Source organism: Chiloscyllium punctatum, chromosome 1 (assembly GCF_047496795.1).
Source record: "Chiloscyllium punctatum isolate Juve2018m chromosome 1, sChiPun1.3, whole genome shotgun sequence".
Lineage (NCBI taxonomy): Eukaryota > Metazoa > Chordata > Chondrichthyes > Orectolobiformes > Hemiscylliidae > Chiloscyllium > Chiloscyllium punctatum.
This window is the reverse complement of record NC_092739.1, coordinates 44,967,310-44,990,413: the sequence shown is the minus strand read 5'-3', so window position 1 is coordinate 44,990,413 and position 23,104 is coordinate 44,967,310. Positions and strand designations below refer to the sequence as shown.

The 23,104-nt window shown below is 40.1% G+C and overlaps 1 protein-coding gene across 1 annotated transcript in view; it reads left to right on the top strand.

Annotated features, from left to right (window-relative positions):
- The window catches only part of LOC140459775 (uncharacterized), a 243,750-nt gene that overhangs the window by 45,215 nt on the left and 175,431 nt on the right, over positions 1-23,104 (top strand). The window contains exons 2-6 of the mRNA XM_072554326.1: positions 2,264-2,290; positions 2,438-2,464; positions 20,760-20,837; positions 21,104-21,220; positions 22,213-22,248. Of these exons, the coding sequence (XP_072410427.1) occupies positions 20,760-20,837; positions 21,104-21,220; positions 22,213-22,248 (231 nt within the window). The 5' untranslated portion in view covers positions 2,264-2,290; positions 2,438-2,464. The remainder of the gene's footprint in view (positions 1-2,263; positions 2,291-2,437; positions 2,465-20,759; positions 20,838-21,103; positions 21,221-22,212; positions 22,249-23,104) is intronic.

The window sequence follows — 23,104 nt, the reverse complement described above, 5'->3', positions numbered from 1 at the left end:
GCCCAGTTATAATTTGTTAAATAGGTGGTCATTGTTATATAAAACAAAAACAGAAAAATAACAAAAATGCAGCAAGTCAGTTATCATTTGAAAGCATTTGAAAGAGATAAGATTGGTTAACATTTCTACTCCAACGTTTCATTAGACTGCTCATGTTTGCACTAATTAGACATCTGTACGTGAGGTTTATAAAAGCTTGCTGCCTGTGAGGGAACATGTGCTTCTAATTGTTCTGCCCTGGATCAGGGCCATGGCCCCGGTTGTGCTCACTCTCGGGATCTGCTGCTAGAATGAGAGGGATGCAAACCAGGAAGGTAAAGAAACAGAGCAGGTTTCTGCAGATTTGTAGGCACCAACCTGAAGGATCTGAGGCCCAGAGGCTTGCAGAAGTGGTGGCAAAGAGAAAGTAAATGGTGCAATTATTAAAATACACTTATCAGGTTTTCTTTAGGCTGTCTCTAAGACCCTCAGTTATTGGCTTGCGGTTCAGCATGCTAATCAGAGTATTTCTCTGGCCCAACTCAAACTTCAACGGAGTCTGGGTGAGAATTTTCGCACTTACAAGCTTCTTTCTCAACAATGCTGAGTGCCCTTGGCCCTAGTGTGCGTGCAGTGTACAGACATGCGTAATGATAGATGAGCAGGTGCATTGGGTGGACAAGCCTGAGAGCGCGCTCAGAAATTGCAGCAACTATTATTCCACCTCAAATTGTTTTGGGAGGTGGAAGGAATTGGAGCTGTCCCCTCACCTCACCTCCAACCATCATCCCCAGAGTAAACAGCTTCCACAAATACTCTCAGTTTCCTCAACTGGAGGATCCCTGCACTCGCCCTTAATGTCAAGGCAATCCATTATTCCTATTTGTGCATTAAGTTTGCTATGGACAAACTCAAAATTAATGCATTCATGCAATACATCAATCCATACATGCAGGGCCAGATCAACACCCATTGTGAGAGATCCCCACTGCTCGTTGTTGACTGTGGAATGATGAACCATATGCAAAGAACATTCTTTACAGTTTTGCAAACAGCTCAATTTTTCTCCTGTCTTATAAAATGAGTGCATACCTATCATGAAGGAGGTTAGTCACCATGTTATCTCTTTGCAAATCATTAATTTATGGTGTTTTAACCTTATCATGGTAACATTGGGCTGTGATGGTCCATTAAATTCATACAACTGGATTTGTTTTGAAAACTTAAGTTTCTGTTCATGTGCTTCAGAGAAAGCAACTGCTAGCCCTACCCTTCATACATCTTCAGACCAACAATGTGTGGCCACCTCCTAAAGCAGAATTTAATGTCACCTCCCCAAGATAGGTTTGAAGACAGGAGGGAATTTACTAGAGTGAGAGTGTGCAGGGTGAATTTAGCTGGGGAGTGAACAGCTTTCCTGCTCTGCCGCAGGTTAAAGCCCTTCAATGGACAATTAAGGTCCTCATCCTGAACCTTTGGTATTCAGCCAGCAGTGGACATTGAGCTATTGCCGTGTGCAAGGCCAAAAGCACCATCCTGCCTGGTGCCAGTGTGCAGTCTCCCTGTGTTGGGGATCTTTCCTTGTCAGGCAGGTAATACCTGATCAAGGATCTCTGCTTTGGGAAGGGAAGGAGGGCAGTGCTGAATGCCAGCCCCTGCTTCTGCTGCCTCTGACTGGCAATGATGTCAGGGGCTCTGGGTCCCAGTAAAGCCCACCCCTTCCTAGGTAAGTACCTATTTGGGATTTTGTATGGGGAGTGTTTCCCAAAGAGGGGAAAGTCTCCTTGCTGGCTGTATAACTGGCAGACAAGAGTCGCATTGCTTGGATTAAATTCTACGAGCAATGTCCAGGGTGCAGCACGTCACTGTTTAAGGATACCACAGAGCAGGTGTGGGTTGGTGCTGCCTGTTGTGCACGCAGTTAATTCTCACTTTCAGCCAGTTCAACAAGGTGAAGCTGACTGCTTTGCTTTAGAAAGGAGATACATTGTCAGGCAGGCTAAGATGATTCGTAGGAAGGTGTGGTCAGGCAAGCTAAGATGATTCATAGGAAGGTATTGTTGCAAAGTGTTATTAGTGGATCACTTGTCAACTCCCTCTTGGTTGAGAAATGGAGCCTAGCATGAGAGGTCTGTGGGGAAAGGGGTAAAACTTGTTTCAATTCAGTACGCGAATGCAGGATTCATATCTTCAAAAGTAGACAACGGAATGAACTTGGTTTGAATTTCAGAGGTATAATTAGAGGAAAAAACAATTTAATAACTTTTAACTTGTTTCATTGCAGGGTCCACCTGGTCCAAAAGGTGACAAGGTTTGTGAAAACAACTATTTTTACAAACAAGCCTACATGTGTTTTCCTTTATATGTGAAAAACAAATGCATTTACTTGTATAAAAGAAATGCTTAATTTCTCATTGTTTCTGCACTAAAATCAATGAGCTGTATTTGTCTCCTTCAGGGTGATCAAGGAGATCAGGGGCCACGGGTAAGTTTCCAACAAAAGCATGATGTTATTTGGAGCTGTGTTGCATGAAAGTTTTGAGTATGGTTACTAACAAGACAATCATCTTTTTTTTAATACATTTCTCAACTTCAAGTGATTTTCATCTACTGAAGAATATTGCTGGTATAGTGAAGCAGCTTTCAGAGTAGTTAACATCAGTGAATCAGAGCAGGGATGAAGGTCCCATTTTGCTCCTGGCATCGCACGTGTTCGTCCTTTCTGGGATGAGAGACTGTGCGACCACAGCACAAGCTCATTTCTCCTTCTCAATCAGGGACATGCACTAATAGTTAAAAATGAATGTTTCTGTTTATTGTATTCCGTGTTCACCAGCAGCCTGTGATGTATTGCTGACTGTGCCAGTTCTGCTAGACACAGAATAAAACTCAAATAGAATACAATAGAGGTGATAATGTCTTGGTAAGTACAGTACTCTTAAAATGTCAATGTTCAAACTGAGTTTAACTCCTCCCTCCCACAGTTTGAAGTAAACGTGCTTACCAGTCTAAGTTTGAACTCCTGGTATTTGATCTCCCAGCATCAGTTGCATGCAGTGCGTTAGATACTGTATATGTAATGGGTGGAAATCAACAACTTGCTGGTTGCTGCTTCTGCCCTCATTGAGGGAAGATTTCCAGGTGCCCTTACACTCTTGACAGAAACTGGCAAGACAGCACACAATGTTTGGCATGAAGATTATTCAGGACTCTATTGGTATACTGCAACCCCAATTTTCATCAAGTGCAAAGATTCTGCTGCTAGTAAAATGATAACCAGTGAAAGTGGGGCAGTAAAGCTGAACACTCCATTTCAAGGATGCATCCCTCCCCCCTACCCCCAGCCCATGACCACCAGGTGGGTTAAAATTCACACTACAGAAATGCTGGAAAAATAATTTCTGTGGATGACTGCACACAGACGCACAAAGCGTGCAAGGGAGTTAGACAAATGATGTCTATTAATTTTCATGTGTGTCTGATTATGCAAGTGTTAGAAGAAGGTTTTCTGTTCTTTTGAGATGTCAGCTCATTTAAATTAAGAACTTCTGTGTGTTATTAGATCTGTTAACCACCATAGCCAAATGTTCAGCTTTTATGTGTCCTCCAGCACTTTGTAGTATTATTTTGGAAAAAGATAATTGATCTTTGGCCTTTTACAGTCACACCATGTGGATTGTAACAGCATGTTTTTGATTCATGTCCTCTTGTAGTTTACCAGATCTCATGTGTTCCTACAAAAGGTGTTTCTAATTAAAACAAACATTACCATGCTTAATTTTGATAATAAATATCGTATTGCTCCATCTCCATCTTCCCCTCCCTGAAATGAGCACTTGAAGCGATACTACATGCCCAGATTAAACAAATGTATTATTGAATCTCAATTTGTCAAAATGTCAAGAACTGAGAATAACATTAGACTGTCCATGTGCTTAAGTCAAAGTCACTGTATACTATGTTCACTTAATAAGCAGTTTTCAATTACTAACTGGCTATAGTTTAAACAATGCTAATCAAATTCAATGCTGTTATGATTGAGAAGATATGTCCAGGAAAGAATTGTGCAGATGAAGACACCAATTTCAGACTGATAGATTTTCGATCTGTCAAGTTGACAATTGTCAACCTGCAGCCATTGAAATGTTGAATTTGTGCTCACAATGCAGGATCAACAAATTGACAATATTCATCTTCCCATGTTATCTAAGTGCTTTACCTAGGAGTATTTGAACCCTGATTTCAATCTATGGACACAGTTCCATGTAATATAATGAACATTATTAAAAAGGAAATGTGAAGAATGCATTGAGTATTTAGAATTAACATTTTTACAAATAAATGATAGACTTCCATTTTTTAAAGAGGGATGAGCCATGGTAACAATCCACAAAGTATTTTGTAATATAGTCACCGTTCTAATATAGGCAATTGGCAGATTTACAAACAACAATGAGAGTGTGAATGGTCAATTGAAGTAATTTTGAACTTTGATAACTTATCCGGGGAAGCATTAACTTCCCTGTTTCTCGAATAGTCTGAGAGTTCTTTTATACTCGCCTCAGCAGGCAAATTGGACTTTAATTTAAAATCTCATCCAAATGACAGCACAACTCGTTCAGTGTTGTACATCAACTGAGATTATGCATTCAAATCTTTGAAGAGGCAGACTTGAGTCCATGACATTTTGACTCCAAACTGAGATTACTACAACTGAGCCCTTCTCTGATCATCCCCCCATAGAAATCTGGAAGGAATGACTTCTAACTGCACTTTCTGGACAGCTTACAGCCCCTTCATTCCCCTGCCCTACATCCACAAACAGCAGTTCAATGTTCTATTTCCCATCCTCTCCTTCCCCAAAAAGGCTTCCAGGATGCACCCATATAAGCATAAGCGCCTACTGAAAAGATACTTATGAGTTGATCCACCCTCCGGCCAAGAAAGACTGGCAGAGACATTAGCGGAATTCACTTTGCCACACTCAAACAAGTGGATAGTACTGAAGATTTTTGAGACACAGAGTTATGTAGTGATAGAAGGATTATACAATGGTTTGAATAATGTATAACATAGTAATAAGGGGACTATTTTCCCCTTAATAAGCCTTTGCTAATTGCAGTCAAGATATTTCCTTGAGGAAAGCTGCCTGCTGCTCTGGTACAGCTCTCTGGAAAGTACAAAGCCGTCAACAGCTTCCAGTACCTCAGGCAGCTGAGTGATAAAGTGACCAATTTTCTAGTGCAATACATCCTGTCTGTGCCCATTTCAGTGATACAAAACAGAGAGAAAACGCATGGTGGCCCTTTGAGCAGGGTTTTCCACCCTATTTGTGCTTCAGGTGACTTCTGGTCGCAAACCAGTTGAGGGGCAGCCACGGCATTGTGCCAGAAATAGGAATTACTCCTACAAATCATGTTAATGATCAGAGCTGATGTAATTGAGGCCAATGTCAGTTTCCTTCACTTCTGTTGGTCATAGATCATGTGCAAGCTGACCCCCTCCAACCTAGCATTTTAAATCGCCTTCTGCTGCAGTTCAAAAGCTGAATAATTTGAAATGGTGTGTAACATTTGGCACAGAGAGTGAAGATTTGATTTTTGTCCTCTCCTCATAAAGTTCGCTGCTGTTTGGCAGCATGACCGGACGCACCATGAATATAATTCCTTTGAAAATTAAGATCCTACTGTTATGTCTTGTGGTTCCCCAATGTTTGAAATAACTACACTTTTAAACTCAAATGCTGGACCTTATTCAAAGATAGTATGTGCTATGGTCTAATGGTTCTATACACAGTAACGTGTGATGGGGGTACTTTTGTATGCACACAATTGAACATAAAGTTTCTAATTTATATTAGAATAGTTTTATTGAAAAAGGAGCATGTAGAAGAGAAACTGTGAGTTGTACACAGTTAGCAGAGGAAGCAATAAAGAGGATGTTCCTGAAACTCAGGCCAAATTTCAAAAGCAATCATTAAAACCTTGTAGGAGCAATTTAAAGAAGAGTGACAATAAGCTGGTGAACTGCATTTGCAGCTCAGGAAACCCTGTGGCTGAACATTTCCATTTTCAGTTCAGGTGCTCTGGCGAGTGAAGTTCATTGTGCTCAGTCCAGCATAGTTCAGAGCAATCTTCTCTCACAATCTTCCACTTCTCACCTTTGCAGCTGGGGTCTTTGGTGCCTCCCTCGAGGAATCATGTGATGGGGGGTTTAGAATTGCTTGTCACTATCAGGGCCTTATAGCATTCACACTGCTCACACCGTCTTTAAGGCCCAAATACACACCACTTCGGACACTGCTAGACAGGACTTTGCCCCTCTCACATTGTGATGGAGAAATGGACTAAAAAGACACAAGTTAGCTCCTGACTTTGTGGAGATGATACTGTTAGATAAAGTGGTGGAAAATGAGTCTGCCCCTGCAGACTACCAAAGGGGCCCATACCTCCAGGCTCAGCCAGTCTGGATACACATAGCTGCCTGGGTTAGTGCTGTGGCCCAGGTTTAAGGGAATTACATCAGTGCATTAAGGAACGCAAGGATCTCCTATGTTTCATAAGGGTTTGTATCATCATCTTCTCTCTGCTACCTCATATTCACCAGGTCGCCCCTTACTCTAACTCTGTCAATGTACAAATCATTCACCAAGGCTCACCATTATATATTTGACCAGTACAATGCATCATGTCCGGACAACAGCTCCAACCTACTCCATCCTCCCGAACGACTAACCCTTCCTGCCCTCTGCATTTCCCACTCACTCACTGGGGAAGCCTAAACCCCCACCCCCATACATGGCTGTTCTTATATCACATTGACTGCTCTTCCAACCACTTCCACCACACCCAATCCCCGTCCTTGTCTCATTGCAGGTAAAGCTGGCTGACCATCAGACTGAGAGGGCAATACCCAGTCAGTGGTTATTAGTGTGGGCATCAGGCTCCTCACTCCATATAAGGAGAAAATGCTCAGTTTGAAAGGAAAGAAGCAGTAGCACTCTAATGTGCATAGGAGACTGCAATGGCAAAACAATGAAACAAGCTTTATTGTGCTGTGCTGCTGTCCCATTAACTCATTCTCAATTTGCACCAGCCTTTGTCTCTCTTAAATGTACAATTGCCTCTCTTCCCACCATCAGGACCCAGTGAAACTTTGCAAAGGGGCTAATGCTTGAGACTCTCCTCTCTACCACTGAGGAGAAAACCACTCAACGTGGAGGGTTTGCACCACAAGACTTTCTCTTGCAGCCTGACCCCAGTTCAGGTACTTTCTCAGTTAGATTTGGTGTGTAACCTAATGAGCGTGTCACTGACGTGTCCACAGCCAATCAAGGAAAATACATCCCAAATCTTTGGTATATAGAGGGTTAATAGAGTCCAGGGATCTGCTCAGCCCCAGGCAGAAGATGAGCCCCTCTTCATAGGCATTACTGACTTGGTCAAAATGCACAGACCACAACAAGAACAGCAGAGAGGTTTATCAGAGGCACTCAGTAAGCTGGATCAAAGGATGGAGGAGGTCATCAATGTTATTAGTGCCCTGCTGGCTCTGGTATGTGTCTGTGGTTGGTAAACCACCAACCCCCCACCAGTCAATGGGATGACTGCCCAAGTCCTCCATGATAATAGGACCAACCGCAGAGCAGACGTCCCTCCCCCTGCTAGCGTCAGCTTACACTTGGACACAGTGGGGGAAAGATAAAGCCATACTATGGGAACCTAGATAAATATATCCTCACTTGTACTCTTAAGATGTCTGCTCCAGTGTAATTTTCGCTCCCAGTCTGGGTTAAGTCGCACTTGTGAAGGAGAAGACATGCCAAGGGTGTAGTGTCTAAGCCTTGCTTATCTCTCCCCAATAACCGACTCCTTGACCACAGCCTCATGGATTCCTGACCTGTGATGTTGATGACCTCCACTTTTGAGGTGGAGGCTGAACATAATATATAGGAGTTGTGTGAGCACCTGGCCCACACTCCTCATATGACACAGCCGCCTTGGAGTGAGATACAGAATCAGTGTTGGCTTCACACATCTCTACAAGGAGAGGTAAAAACAATGACTGCAGATGCTGGAAACCAGATTCTGGATTAGTGGTGCTGGAAGAGCACAGCAGTTCAGGCAGCATCCAAGGAGCTTCGAAATTGACGTTTCGGGCAAAAGCCCTTCATCAGGAATAAAGGCAGTGAGCCTGAAGCATGGAGAGATAAGCTAGAGGAGGGTGGGGGTGGGGAGAAAGTAACATAGAGTACAATGGGTGAGTGGGGAAGGGGTCAGGGAGGAGAGGGTGGAGTGGATAGGTGGAAAAGGAGATAGGAAGGTAGGACAAGTCCGGACAAGTCATGGGGACAGTGCTGAGCTAGAAGTTTGGAACTAGGGTAAGGTGGGGGAAGGGGAAATGAGGAAACTGTTGAAGTCCATATTGATGCCCTGGGGTTGAAGTGTTCCGAGGCGAAAGATGTGGCGTTCTTCCTCCAGGCGTCCGGTCCCTCCCCACCCCTTTCCGCCTTCCGCAAAGACCATTCCCTCCATGACTACCTGGTCAGGTCCACGCCCCCCCTATAACCCACCCTCCCATCCTGGCACTTTCCCCTGCCACCGCAGGAACTGTAAAACCTGTGACCACACGTCCTCTCTCACCTCTATCCAAAGCCCTAAAGGAGCCTTCCACATCCATCAAAGTTTTACTTGCACATCCACTAATATCATTTATTGTATCCGTTGCTCCCGATGTGGTCTCCTCTACATTGGGGAGACTGGGCGCCTCCTAGCAGAGCACTTTAGGGAACATCTCCGGGACACCCGCACCAATCAACCACACCGCCCCGTGGCCCAACATTTCAACTCCCCCTCCCACTCTGCCGAGGACATGGAGGTCCTGGGCCTCCTTCACCGCCGCTCCCTCACCACCAGACGCCTGGAGGAAGAACGCCTCATCTTTAACACCCCAGTCCATATTACCACCCATCTGTATGACCCCTCATCGCCACTTTACCAACTTAATGCCATCTCAGGTCAGTCCATGCCCTCACCAATCTCTATAGCCCTTTGCAATCCTATGCTAACAGTGCCAATACATGAGCCTGCTTCCCCATAATCTCTATATAGCCCCTTTTCCAACCAATGCAAACTGATACAAACTTATGCTTCCCTCCCACCATCCTTCTCCCTTTCAACCTCTATGCCAACTTACCTAATATCAACCGTAGACAGACCTAAGAAACCATATTCTAAATATCTGTTACAGACAGAACTGATGAAAATGTTGTCATTCATGAAAGCTCAATAAATACATTTAAATGCCCTCAAGTGCACAATCCCTTGCACAAGCAAACATTTGTTTTCACAACTACACAAAGATGCCTTTCCCATCAGCAAAGCTTGGACCTGCTAGAAATGAGGCTGGGACTTCCAAATCTGACCCATCACAAGTCTCCATGAGTTCTCAAAAGTCATCTCTAAGAAGTCTCTTTTCAAAAGTAAATCAAGATATATTGTTATATTTGTTCTATATTCCAATGGGATTTAAGAACTTCATATTCATGCGTTCATATGCATGAGTATCCAGAGTGCCTCATCACTCATAGCTGCACTGTAGCCTCTGGTGGGAATAACTCTTCACTGTCTCCTGTTTTACACTATTGCCTAGATCTAAACTTCCATTGAAATGGAAATGTTTGTATGCAGTGAAACATTCTGACAGCAGACAGATCAGTGTCCTGGAAGATAAATTACAACAGCTATTTTTACAAGTCAGGGGCAAAGGGCCCCTGTCTTACTTTTTTCATACAAACTGCCCAAAAATGGCTAGGTTTCCCATGTGAAATTCCAGGCTAGTATTTTCAGCCAAAGTGAAAAATGTTGACATAGCTGAGGTATTGGAGGCTGACCGCATCTGTGGAAGTAAATCTGACCAGACAGGACAGTGGGAAGAAAGGAACTGGGGGAGAGTGGGGAATTTTAATTGCCAATGTCTAATGAATCTTTTGCTGACTCATGGCAGTAGATTCAAGAATTTAGTTTAGATTAATGAGTTTTTTTTAATAGCTGTTATTAGATGAGCAAAAGGAAATAACCATTTGCTGTATGAGTGCTAATTGGAAAATATTATGAACATAGGAACCTAAACTAACCAGCAACTTGCCTCTGATTAACTCAGTGAAAAAATGTTTAAGGCTTTCATGTATTTATGTTGTATTTTCAAATGTATGAAAATTGATCCTCACGCTACTGCATCCACCAAGATTTCCTAATTATGACAATATCCAGATATTGTCTGGAAAGAGTCAATGGGCTGCAAACATTGAATAATTTTAAATTGCCTCTTTTATGATCTTATTTTTATTTAAACCATATACATTATGCGTCATTAAATTGCAGGCAACTTCATTCGTTTCACGTTTGAATTGGACCCTACCTTCTCAGTTTGTTTGAATGTGAAATATAGAAATCAAATAAAGCACACTCCAGACCAAAATGTTGTGAAGAAATGCGCAAATACAATACCATTGGTGTTAAACTTCTGACTAAGAAATGTAGAAGAAACAAATTTAACACATTCTAGACAGCCATCAAATATTGGATGTTTCATGGTAAGTGCAAAACTGTAGAACTGTCCAATACTATGATAGACTAAATTATTATGTTCCTTTGGGAATACCCATATAGAAAGCATATGTAAAACAATCACAAATTTTAGCACATGTCTGGAGAGTGCCAATGGACTCTAGACGTTTTCACTGTTTACAACTAAATCCAGAAGGGCGAATAAATTCCTCACTTTTCACTCCTGAGGTTGGTATGATATAATTTTTTTTTAAAAGGTTTGCTTCTCAATTTAATATACTTAGGCATGTGTAATGCCATGAGGAAACAAGGCAGTCAGATTTCTTGACTGAACAAGTAAAGAGCTCATTTACAGAATCACAGAACTGTTACATCACAGAAGGAGGCAATTCAAGCCATTGTATCTGCACTGGCTCTCCATATGAGCAGGTCATTTAGTGTTATTCTCCTACCTTTTCCCCAGTAGCTCTGCACAATGTCCTTTCAAGTGACCTCAAGTTTCCTGTTGAATGTCTCAACTGATCCACTACATACTGAATCAGGGCATTCCAAACCCTATCCACTATTTGTGTGAAAATGGTTTCTTCAAATCACTTTTGCTTTGTTTTTTAATTACTTTAAATCTGTGCCCTCTTCTCCTCAATCCTTTCATAAGTGAGAACATTTTCTCTCAATTTACCCCATCTGGACCTCCCATGGTTTTGAAAACTTCAATCAGGTCTCCTCTTAGCTTTCTCTCCTCTGAAGAAGATAGTCCCAACTTCTCCAACCTATCTTCATAATTGAAATTCCTTATCCCTGAATCCCCATTCTCCTAAACCCCTTTTGCATCTTGCCTTCACATCCTTCCTAAAGTTGGTGCCCAGAACTACAGGTAGTTGGAATACTCCAACTGAAGCCAAATCCATGTCAATATAACCTCCTTGTCCTTGAAATGTATGTTCTTATTAATAAACATAGAATGCTGTCTGCTTTCCCAACCCATCACACCACTTTTAATGAATTATACACACACATGTCCCTCTGATCTTGCAACCACTTTAATGTTGTATCCTTTTCTTTTATATTGTCTCTCCATGTTCTTCCAACCAAAGTGCATTGCCTCACTCTTCTCCACCTTGAACTTTACCTATTCCTTCATTTCACAACTTCTATACTACCCTCCTTACAGTTTAACGTACTTGTAAACTTCCTTACTATCCACAAATTTAGAAGTTTTCAAGTTCACGTACACCACATCAACAACATTGCCTTGATCAATCCCCCCGAGTTATCTCCTCAAAAAAAAACATATTGGTTGAACATGATTATCCCCTAAGAAATTAATCTGCATTTGTCCGTGTGATTACTAACTTATTCAACATTGTTGTTTATAGACATTTCCCAACAACCAAAGGTAACTGATGTGTAATGATTTGGCTTATCTGTAGCCTTACATGCTTTTTTTGGACAAAGACATAATGTTTGCAATTTTCCAGTATCCAGGCACCACAACTGAGTCAAAGAAAGATTGAAAGTTTTTTGCCAGTGCCACTCCAATTTCCATTCTTATGTTGCTCAATGTCATTGGATGCACCTCACCCAGTCCCAGTGCTGTGTCAACCTTAAGTACAGTTTGTCCAATAGCACTTCCTTATAAATTTTGAACCCATATAGCAACTGAAGTTCCTCCTCATTCAGTGTGGTCTGTGTAGAATCCTCCTTGTTGGTAAAGATAGATGCAAAGTATTCATTTAACCGTTCAGCCATACCCTATGCCTCCATGTGTAAGTACCATCTTGAAGCTTAATCAGCTCCACTTCTTGTTCCAGGCTGAATAGCGAAGGTTCAAATGTGAAGTGAAAAACAAATCAGAAAAACAAAGAATGATTATGAACGATATTGGTTTATGTGCTTGCAGAAGACTTTGGGATTCTCCTTTGTGCCAGCTGCTAATGTCTTTCGCTATTTGGCCTGGTTCTCAATTGTACTTTCTACTTGACATCTACCATTAGCACAGATGTGTATTTTCTTATTTTTTTTCATAATTTCTTTCTCTTTTGTAATCCAGCGAGTTCTGGATTTGTCTGCTCTATTTTCTCCTGTTAAGGAAGTGTACATTGACCATGCTTCACCCACACCTCATTGATAATCCATTATTCTGTGACTGTTCTTTCTGCTAATCTTTGACTCCAATTTATTCAACACATATACATTCTTACCTTACGGATGGTGGATTTTTCCCAAATTAATTAATCTTAATTTGAATTGTTCATTATAATTTTCCATAATTTCCCTAAACCTTCTGATAAAGTGATTACCATCCCTTCATAGTTCTCCCACTAACACTTGATCCAGTTCTGAAGGATCATACTGGACCTGAAATGTGAACTCTGTCTTTCACTCCACAAATGCTGCCAGAACTATTAAGTTACACCAGCGTTTGCTGTACTTGTTTCAGATTTCCAGCATCCACTGTATTTTGCTTTTATTCGACACTTGATCCCCTCAGCCAACCTCATACCTACAAATCAGGTCAAATGGTGCTTCCTTTCTCTTAGAATCAATACATACTGCTGCAGGAATGTCCCCTGAACATACTGAGTATTCTTTCCCTACTCTGGCCTTTGTGTTGTGTTACTCCACTTTATATTTAGATAATTAAAGTCCTCCTTTATAACTAACTCCAGAGGTTTCGAACCTCTCTGTAATTTCCTTTCAAATTTATTCTTTTACATCCATCTCACTCATTGGTGGTCTACAGGCTATAATCAGCAAGGCAATTATTTTTCTTATTCCTTAGCTCGAGCTAAATTAATTCAGTCCTTGACCGGACTGGGACATCTTCTTTCTCTCGTACTGCAATGTTCTCAATCAATATTACCACTCCTCCCCTTTTTCATCATTTCGTAACCTTTCTGAAAGTCTTATGTCCAGGAATATTTAACCTTTAGTCCTGCCTTTTCTTGAGTCATGTCTCTGCAACATCTTTTTCTGCATGGCCTGTAACTCATCAGTTAAAAGCATCAACCTTATTAAAATATATAAACCAACCCTGAATCCCATAGCATGCAATATAGAAGCAAGCAAACAGAATGAGTTACAGGATGGAAGGAAATGGAATTTCCATAACAGCAAAGGAAAAATATGTTCCTGCGGTGGTCCAGGAATTCCAGTGAATTTGTGGACAGTTCCAACTGTTTTTGGAAACTGAAAGAGCTGCGGATGCTGTAAGTCAGAAAGAAAAACAGAAATTGCTAGAAAATCTCAGCAGGTCTGGCTCAGAGTTCTGAGGTAGGGTTGCTCGACCTGAAATGTTAACTCTGATTTGTCTCCACAGAGGCTGTCAGACCTGCTGAGCTTTTCCAGCAATTTCTGTTTTGGTTGCCAACTTTTTTGTTGGAGGCATGGTCTCTTTTAAGCTGTAATTCTTCCTTGCCAGAGTGAGTGCAATGGGATTGAAGTTCCTCTTATTTTTAAATTCTCCATCTCTGCGATGTTTCACAACTTGTAACATGGCTTGAAAAAAAAATTGAGAGAGAGAGCTATTTCTATTCATTCCTGCAGGCCACCTTACCACTCTTGCCTGTCGCAAACAGACAAGCTTTTCATGTTAATTCATTATAGGTGAAGATTCAGTCATGTTACAGCTGGCTATTGGAATGCAATGAAATCTATGTTCACAAAACAATTTAATCTTCCATTGTCAAAGCTAACAAGATACACTGAACCATATTAGGAGGGGCAGAGTAACCCTCAGCAGCATTTTCTATAATAGGTTTTGTTTTGACTTTGGTTGATTCTGTAAATGGCTTTGGCTTATTTCACCTCGCTGAATGTAAATCCGTTCCTGAGCAAAGTTACTTTGGCGTTTGTTTTGTAATTCCCTATGCAGTGTGGCCAGCTTGCAGGTCAGACAGCTTCTGCACCCATTCTGCTTGGCTCATTCAGGTGTTCTCTTCCAAAAGAAAGTGCCAGCTATTAAATCATTCAGTTACACTGAAGATTAAACCCATATATTACAAGTTCATGGAAAATGAAAATGGAGAGTAAGAAAGTCACAAAATATTGTGCAAATTTGGGGTTTATAAAGCCAGGTTGATGGACCAAGCAGTGCACTTTCAGTCTGTCGGATGTGCTTGCATACATGGCTTTTAAACGAAGAAAAGTAAAGCTTTCTTCTCTGCCTGCAAATAAATGCACCAAGAACTGATCACCAGACCTTATCATGTCTGATCATTTAAATGTGCGGACAGGACAGTGTGCTTTTTTCAGGCAGTGAAAATGAAAAGGTAGTACCTGGAGCACCTGAAGTTTTAAAATTTAACATAGAAAGTTTTAAAATTTGGCTGCACTTCCATTACAACTGGTTTGTACCTCTGGCAACATGGGACTACATTTCACAAGCAATTTCCTGAATGTTTTTACAACACCAATTTGGAACATTGAGGCAGAGTATCATTTACAAATCGATTCAAGGTTCATTCTTCAAAAATAATTCCTCAAATGCAGTTTCTAATTAATGAATCAATTCAAATAGAATATCCTTTATTGTCAAGTGTGCTCCAATACAGAAGAACAGGCGTACAGCAGAAAGATTTTACAATGGCTGCCTTCTAATGGCACCACCTTGGGTACAAGTACCTAGTTACAAATCTTGGATACAAAATGGGAATAAAAGGAAAAGTAATATCACGAGTTACAGTGTCTAAAATATGAGTTAGAAATAAGATAGTTATAACATAGTTAAAGGATTGACATTACAGTCCGGTAAAGAATTTCGAATAGTAGCAGCTTAGCACATGGTCTGACTGCCCGTACTAGGCCCCAGTCCAACAACTGTGCCGTTCCATTCCAAGCTTCCAGTCTGCACCACACCGGCACTCAGCTGCTCCAAGGTAAGTTGTGCTGCTCCGGGACTCGCTATTCCTCTCATGGATCTCCAGGGCTCATTCTCTCTCGCCACTCTGGTACGTGCTTCCCCTCACACTGCACCTGGATGGGCTTTCCCTCGCACTGGACTAGGACGGGCTATCCCTCGCACTGCACTGGGAAGCGTTTCCCCTCACACTGCACTGGGACAGGCTTCCCCTCACACTGCACCAGGCCGCGGTTCCCCTCTTACTACTCCCTGAACGCTGCTCCAGGATTGCTAAAATGAGAGAAGGAAAAAGAAAAGAAAAAGAACAGGCAGAACAGAGGAGCTTTGGGTGGAGCATTCTACTCTGCCGCCATCTTGCTGGAAATGTTGTAGCTTATACAAAAAAGAGTTTTTCTTTAATGTTTACTCCAGTTTGAAGTCATTGCAGTCTGGTCAACAGTGTTAAGAAGTAATGGTCCCCATAGGTATTTACTCTTCTTTCACACCCAAAAAAATTATCTACTTCCAAGAGTCTCCAAAGGAAATCTTAAAAAGTGATTTTTTTTTGTTGAAATTCCCTTTCATTGATTTGTGGTAAGCTATAACTAGTAAATTAGCATATTTATTACTCAGCCTTTGAACTTTCTTTTCCATGCAATCTTCTCAATGCCTATTATTGATAATCCTGAGTAGAGATTTTGAAGTGAACCCCCTGATTCTTGTTGATCATGACCACCTTTGCCAGCACCAAGGTTAATTTCAGACTGCGATAGATGGATCCTTGATCAGTAGGGAAGTCAAAGGTTACAGGGAAAATAGATGTGAGGAATGCTGGTCATCTTGCCATGGTCTTATTGAATGGAGGAACAGGTTCGACGGGACAAAAAAAGAAGACATCCCCAGACAGCAACAACAAAAATCAGAAAGAACCAAACTACTCTACATCTATTCCTCGATTAAATGCAGGAATTTTTAAAGGACGCTAAAAGTTTGAGCAAAAATAACCTGGTTCCCTCAATCAAGATTAAACCTGGCACAGGAGATGGAGACAAAAAATCAAAATGAGAAGAAATTGCTCTAAAAACATCTTACGTTCATTCCTTCATTTTGAATCGTCAAAATTTGATACCTTCTGATTTGTCTTGAAATAAATTATTGACAAAGTATAGATAATCGCATTAGTGCTGAGCTGTTAATGAGTGCAAACTTTAAGTCAGGATCCAAATTTTAGATAAACAGGGCTAATCTATGACAACGATCCACCTTTTGCAATTAAATTTTCAGTGGTTCCAAATGCTTAAAGCAGATTAGAATTTATTAATTGTTAGTAGAAAAATCTGTGATTATTGTTGTACTAGACATGCATTCCATTCCTCACTTTTCAAATTTGGCCCTTTGTTTTGAGGGATCCATTTTTTTCCCATGTATTCCACAGTCACAATCTGTCCCAGTTTCAGCAGTCACGATAATAGATGATCATGACTTGAAATTGGAGAAAAGGCAAAGCTGTTCTTCATGTTTTGCACAATGTTGTAAATAATTAATGTTAAATTAAAGCATATTATGCGCCATGGTGTCTTATACCAACAAACCAGCCAAACTGATCAATACTGAAGGTTTTTTTCCCCGCATCTGATGAACAATCTTGTCTCCAAAGGAAAACGATTGGCATGAATCAAAAGGAAATATAGGCTTTTAACTGACTTCTGCTTCATCTCTGGAATGCAGGTCCAGAATCAGTGACTTCAAACAATGTTCACATAAAAATGGACTGAATGTGACTAAAATTAAGCTTGAACTATTTATGGGATATTCATCAGAAATGCTGCTTTTGCATTGTAACTTTTACAGGATTTACTGAAAATTTGTTTGTGAATGAATTTGAGAAGAGACTTTACACAGGGACAAGGCTGAGATTTTGAAACAAAACACCCCCTCCCCCCACCCCATGAGTTTAAATGTTAATGTTCATCTTTTTACGACTTTATTTGGAAAGTAGTTCTCTAATGTTACCTTGGTGAAGAACAAAGTTCTGAAGTTTCATCTTTGAAACATTGCATATTATTGGAGAAATTATTGTAAAATGGTAAATATTACTCTTGCAGCAGTGCAGATTATTTTCTAGTTTATTTGTTTTTTTTAGATTTTTTTTATCTTTCCTTAGAAAATACCATTGGTGAAGCCACCAATCAAATTGCTTTGTTCTCCTTTATTAGTTCTTACTTTTTTTCGCTCCTTATCTGAAAGCATTGACTCAAACAAGATCCAATTCATTGACTTCCACTCTGGCCAGGAGAAACTTAAGCTAAAGAAGAAATCCCGAATCTGCCTAGCAAGGTCATATCAACCATCCTTTCTGTAACCCATTGGAATTTACTCTATACCCCATTTGATTTTACTCTTCATTCCAAACTAAGTAAAGCAGAGTCAAATCACCCATTGAATGTGGTGGCCCACTATTTGCTTGTGCAGAGTACCAAAATTCACCCTAATTCTGGTTTCACCTAATATCCACTTATTCTTTTCTGGTGTTGGACTGTGGATGGCAATCAGGATTGGGATTCAAATTTATTCATATTCCCTACCAGTCAGGATTGTTAATACCATGTTGCACAATTACAATCCATTAAAGAGATCTGCAAAGAAAATGACATGAGTGAATTAAAAACTGGGGAGAAACTACTACAAGATAACTTCAACAAAAAATTCTTGACCATTTCAGGGAAGTTACTTCAGAATCTTTGTTCTTCTCCAGTGAGTGGTGTAGTTGATGTTGTATTCAGACTGTAACAGTAACATGTTGGCATGCCTTATTATGTGTTGCAATGTGGAAACCTTGTGCTGTGCTGTTTTGTTTTGTTTTTTTGTTTGTTCCTACAATGTGTTGTATTCCCAGGGTTTGCCGGGGTCCCCCACAGTGGCGGCTCTGCACAGTAATCAGATCCTCACTGTCAAGGTTTGTGGATAATGTGTACGTGCTCAGTCAGACCTCAACCAGCATACTGGTTAAAATTAAATAAGACTTATTGGCCTATAAAGTCAGTTATTACAAATGAGGCTTTTTTTTTCAACTAAAGGGCAGTTATCCCTGTCATATATTGACATATATGAGATAAAGTTGAAGTCTAAAGAAATAAACATCCCCATTCAGGAAGGTTAAGATAAATTCTTTAGCTCACCCAATGTCTAAAAGCGTCAGAAAGAAGGCTGAAAGAGAAGTCGTCCCCCTCAAACACTTTTGTTACTCTGAGAAACTGAGTTAGCATTACCAATTGATTATGACTCTTCTAGCTCAAAGCACTAATTCTATTTCTCTCTCTATGTGTTCTGAGCTCTGCTGAGTATTTCCAGCACTTTCTGTTTTTCATTTCCACAATATTTTGCCTTTTTTTTTAACACAAAGTGCTGTGGCTGATTTCTCCCCCAAAGATGACTGACAGCCTCTGTACATCAACCAAAAAGGAAACCATCTCATTTTACAGGTTAAGAGCAGCATGGATGCTGTTAAGGGAGAGGAATACATATTATTGTGAGGGGAAGGGATGAAGATAATGGGTAGGATCTGAGTGACGTGGGCTATAGTGCGATGTGTGGAAGAATCAGGCGATAAGTGACAAGTGCGGTCCATCTTGACGTTAAGACGATTCACGCCATCTTTTACGTGAAATCCTCTGTAGGCAGTGGCGAGTTGCCAATCGACAGTCATTATTGATCGTTAAATGCTTGCTTGATGCCATATTAATATTCATGTCAAGAAAAACTCAGTGTAACTCTGTCTTAGCAAAAAAAAAGTAAGATTTAGCCCAAAAAAGAAACCAATATATGAACACTGACTGAATTTTAGATTAATCCTAATTCTATCAGGTAAACAAAAACAGAAACCTCATCACGTAAATTGATTTGAATGTATTTAATGAATCAAGAGTGAAAGTATTCAGATTCAATGATTTCAGTTTGAGGAGTCTAATAAGGAATTATGAATTCAAATAAACTTTAATTTCTGCAGATTAAGAAAGAATATCTAACTATTCTGTTCCCAATTCTTGAAGCATTTATGGTCTTGACAAGATGACTCTTGTAACTATATATGATCTGGTTCTGAACAAAGCCTTCTGTCAAGATGAAACTAAAACAAATGTTATCATTCAATTGGCTGGCTGCTTAGACCAATACATATTTGATAGTAGGATCCAAAGATTCAATTCAAATGCTGTAAGATATGTAGTTGTCATTTTGTTTGACCAAGTACAGAATTAGTATGCTGGACTAATGTCTGACTGAATGCATCACTATAAATCCTAATAGTTTGATTGGAATCCATGCTGATCTGCCAGTAAATAGACACAATGGGCTATGCAATTTTGCATTGAAACCCCAAAGATGATAACCCCACCAGCAAAACGGTCTATGTACAAGAGAGATTAGACTGGAACTTCCTTACACTATAGACTAATGCCATAAGGAAATAAACAATGACTATTTTTGACATCATTGCACTTAAGAACCACAATTTTTTTGGTGATTAATAAGTTGGGATTTTTCCAGTTTTACCGAGTAGTTTACTAAATGGGTTTATTCATCAGACTTTCTGACTGCTATTAAATGTAACAAATTAATGCCAACATTATCGTAGAGATGTGTCTATTCCACCATACCTCATAGTCTTGTGCCTTCCTCTTCAGTTACTGATAATATCCCCAACCTAAAGTTTCCCAGAGCAATATGACAAGTTAAAGAATACATCAGGTACTAGTCTCATGTTGGAATGAAATTTCAATTATTTTCGAAAAGGACTCTCTACCTTTAATCAACCTTGGTTCCAGCTCTTCTGACATCACCACCAAAAGCTCATCGGTTGTGGCTTGTAACCTTGAGCATGAAAACCTTAACCCGTGCTTGAGTGACTCACAAAAGGCGTAGGGATGACAAAGGTCTCAAACGATCTTGCTACACTATTATTAATGGCAAAGGGAAAATTTAGCTAATCATATATTGCCATTAATTCCTGGATTTTCAGTGTTAAAACTTGGAAATAGCCGAACTGAATTAATAGATAGCTGGATATAGAGAATAAAGTTGAATGGATTCATAACTAACAACTGAACATTTAGTCAGTTTAACGACAGCAGATGGATTGAGTTTTAGATTATTTCTGCCACCAGTTTCTGGTTCCCTGGATTCATATTGTGTCCATATATTGGTAATGATTTGGCATGGATTTCATTGGCAAAAGCCTGAACTGTATATCGGTGACAGAAATGTTAACTTGCTGCTCTTAACTGTTTCTCCTCCTTCTTTTGAAACCTTCCCTTGCCACTCCTTCACCTTTCTGACCTCTGACCTCCAAACTTTGACTTTCCCTGCCTGATCAGATGGCGTTTCCTTACCCAAGAGTCAATCATGGGTTCCTATCGGCTGATCAGCAGTTTATTAAGCGACGTCTCATGAAGGTAGTGCTAGTACTTGTAGAATTCTTCTTTGCATTCTTTACTGTAAATATTATTCTTACTTTTCCTTGGTTTTCTTCACTTGCATTATAATTAGAAGTAATTGCCTTTTGCTGCTGGCATCATTTTCTCGTCGTCATCTCTCAGTGAAATTTTAATTAATTGTAATTATTTATCATTGATCATCATTGATCAGAGACTTTATCATAGCAAATAACAATAACCAACACTGCACATCGTTTTTATTTGAACTTTTTCACAATTTGCAGGGTGATCAAGGTCAAGCTGGGCCAGCTGGTCCACCGGGGCCTCCTGGTCCTCCAGGCCCACGTGGTCCTCCAGGTGACACAGGAAAGGATGGTCCTCGGGGAATGCCAGGCGCACCTGTAAGAATTCCTCAGATTAGTTTCCATTCCATTCTTTCTGTTATAGCTTTCTTTTATTGAGTTAAAGGCAACACACCGTGGAGTACTCTGACATGGCTCAGTGCTGCTAATGGGAGTTAGCGATTCGATATTTATAAAATGAAGAGAGGGAGATTCGGACAGTCTCTATGAAGAAACTTGGGAACAGCAAACATAGAAAATAGGAGTAGACCATTTGGCCTATCGGGCCTCTTCCATCAGTCAGTATGATCATGGCTGATCATCTAACACAGTGCCCTGTTCCAATCTCCCCTCTGTAACCTTTGCCTTTAATCATAAGAACTATATCTAACATCTTCCAGAAAGTTGCTTTCTGTGGCAGAGAATTCCATATGCTCACCATTCTCTGGATGAAGATTTTTTTTTCATTTCAGTCCTAAATGGCCTAACTCATATCCTTAAACTGTGACCCTTGAGGGGTCTGGACTTCCTGGTCAATACTTCCTGCATTTACCCTGTTAGTATTTTATAAGTTTCTATGAGACGCAATCCTCCAATTCTTCTAAACTCCAGTGAATGTAGTCCTAACCTATCCAGTCTGTCTTCATATATCACTCCTGCCATTGCCAGGAATCAGTCTGGTAAACCTTTGTTGCATTTCTTCAGTAGCTGGAACATCCTTCCTCAGATAAGGAGACCAAAACCACAGACAATACTCTAGGTGTGGTCTCACCAGCACCCTGTACAATTGCAGCAAAACACTCTTGCCCCTGGACTCTAATCCTCTTGCTATGAAGGCCAACGTACCTTCACTGCTTGCTGCCACTCCGTGGGTGCTTTCAGAACTTCCAACACTCTTCCTTGGCTCAGTGGAATTCAATGAAGGAAATACAGAACATGTGTCTTATCCTAAAATAAATCATATTAATGTCATTGACCAATTATTAAAGAAAAATACTTTTAAATATAAATACTAATGAAATTTTCTAAACCAGTTCATGTTTTGATTTTAGGGGGAAATTGGACCAAAAGGTGAAACTGGATTAATGGTGAGTGAAATATTGTATCTTGTGTTATACTGATGCAATGCCAAGGTGTAATGGAAATTATCTCTACTTATGATAATGCATTCAGTGGTACTTTGTATATTTATGTTTTGGATTAAGGATTACTCTCCTGACACAAACTGGAGATTAAATACATGGGCTACATTGTACAAAAAATGAACTCTACTTGTTATGGTGGTGGTGCATGCATAAAGGGATGAATAATTCTCATTTTGTGGAAGATCTTCAAGTCCCAGATTTTCCACCTGACTCAACTTACCTCTGCTAATCTTGTAGAATTATTGCAAGTTTTCTCATGTTGAGAACATGTTTTCCTGATATTTAATCACAATTTTGATCCATAAACATTTTCCACTCCTAGAATCTTTACCATACTATCACATCTCATGTTTGTATTAGTAGATAATGTCATTTTTTCTTGGATATATTATCCTTTGCTTTTAGGACTAAATAACATTCTTCTCTCACTCCTCTCAACATCATTAAGCACCAAGTGACCCTCCGTGTTTGAATTTGGAACAAAGATGCAGATTAAGAACTTAATAAGTGACTATTTTCCAGTTACTTGAAGAGCTGGCTACCAAAATCCAATTGTCTGTCAACCGGTCAATACACTCAATTTGCCACTAATAAATTTCAATCGTATCATATTTTGTTGCTTCCCCTTAATGACTAAAGTAGGGATTAATAGCATTTATATGTTCGTAAAATACATGCCATTTTAATGACAGTTTAAGTGTGTTTATTTTATTAGTTTGTTAAATTCATGAAGAGAAATGTTTTTTTATTGGCTGAAATGTAAATGATTGTGCAGTTATTAAGACCAGTTAATTAGTAA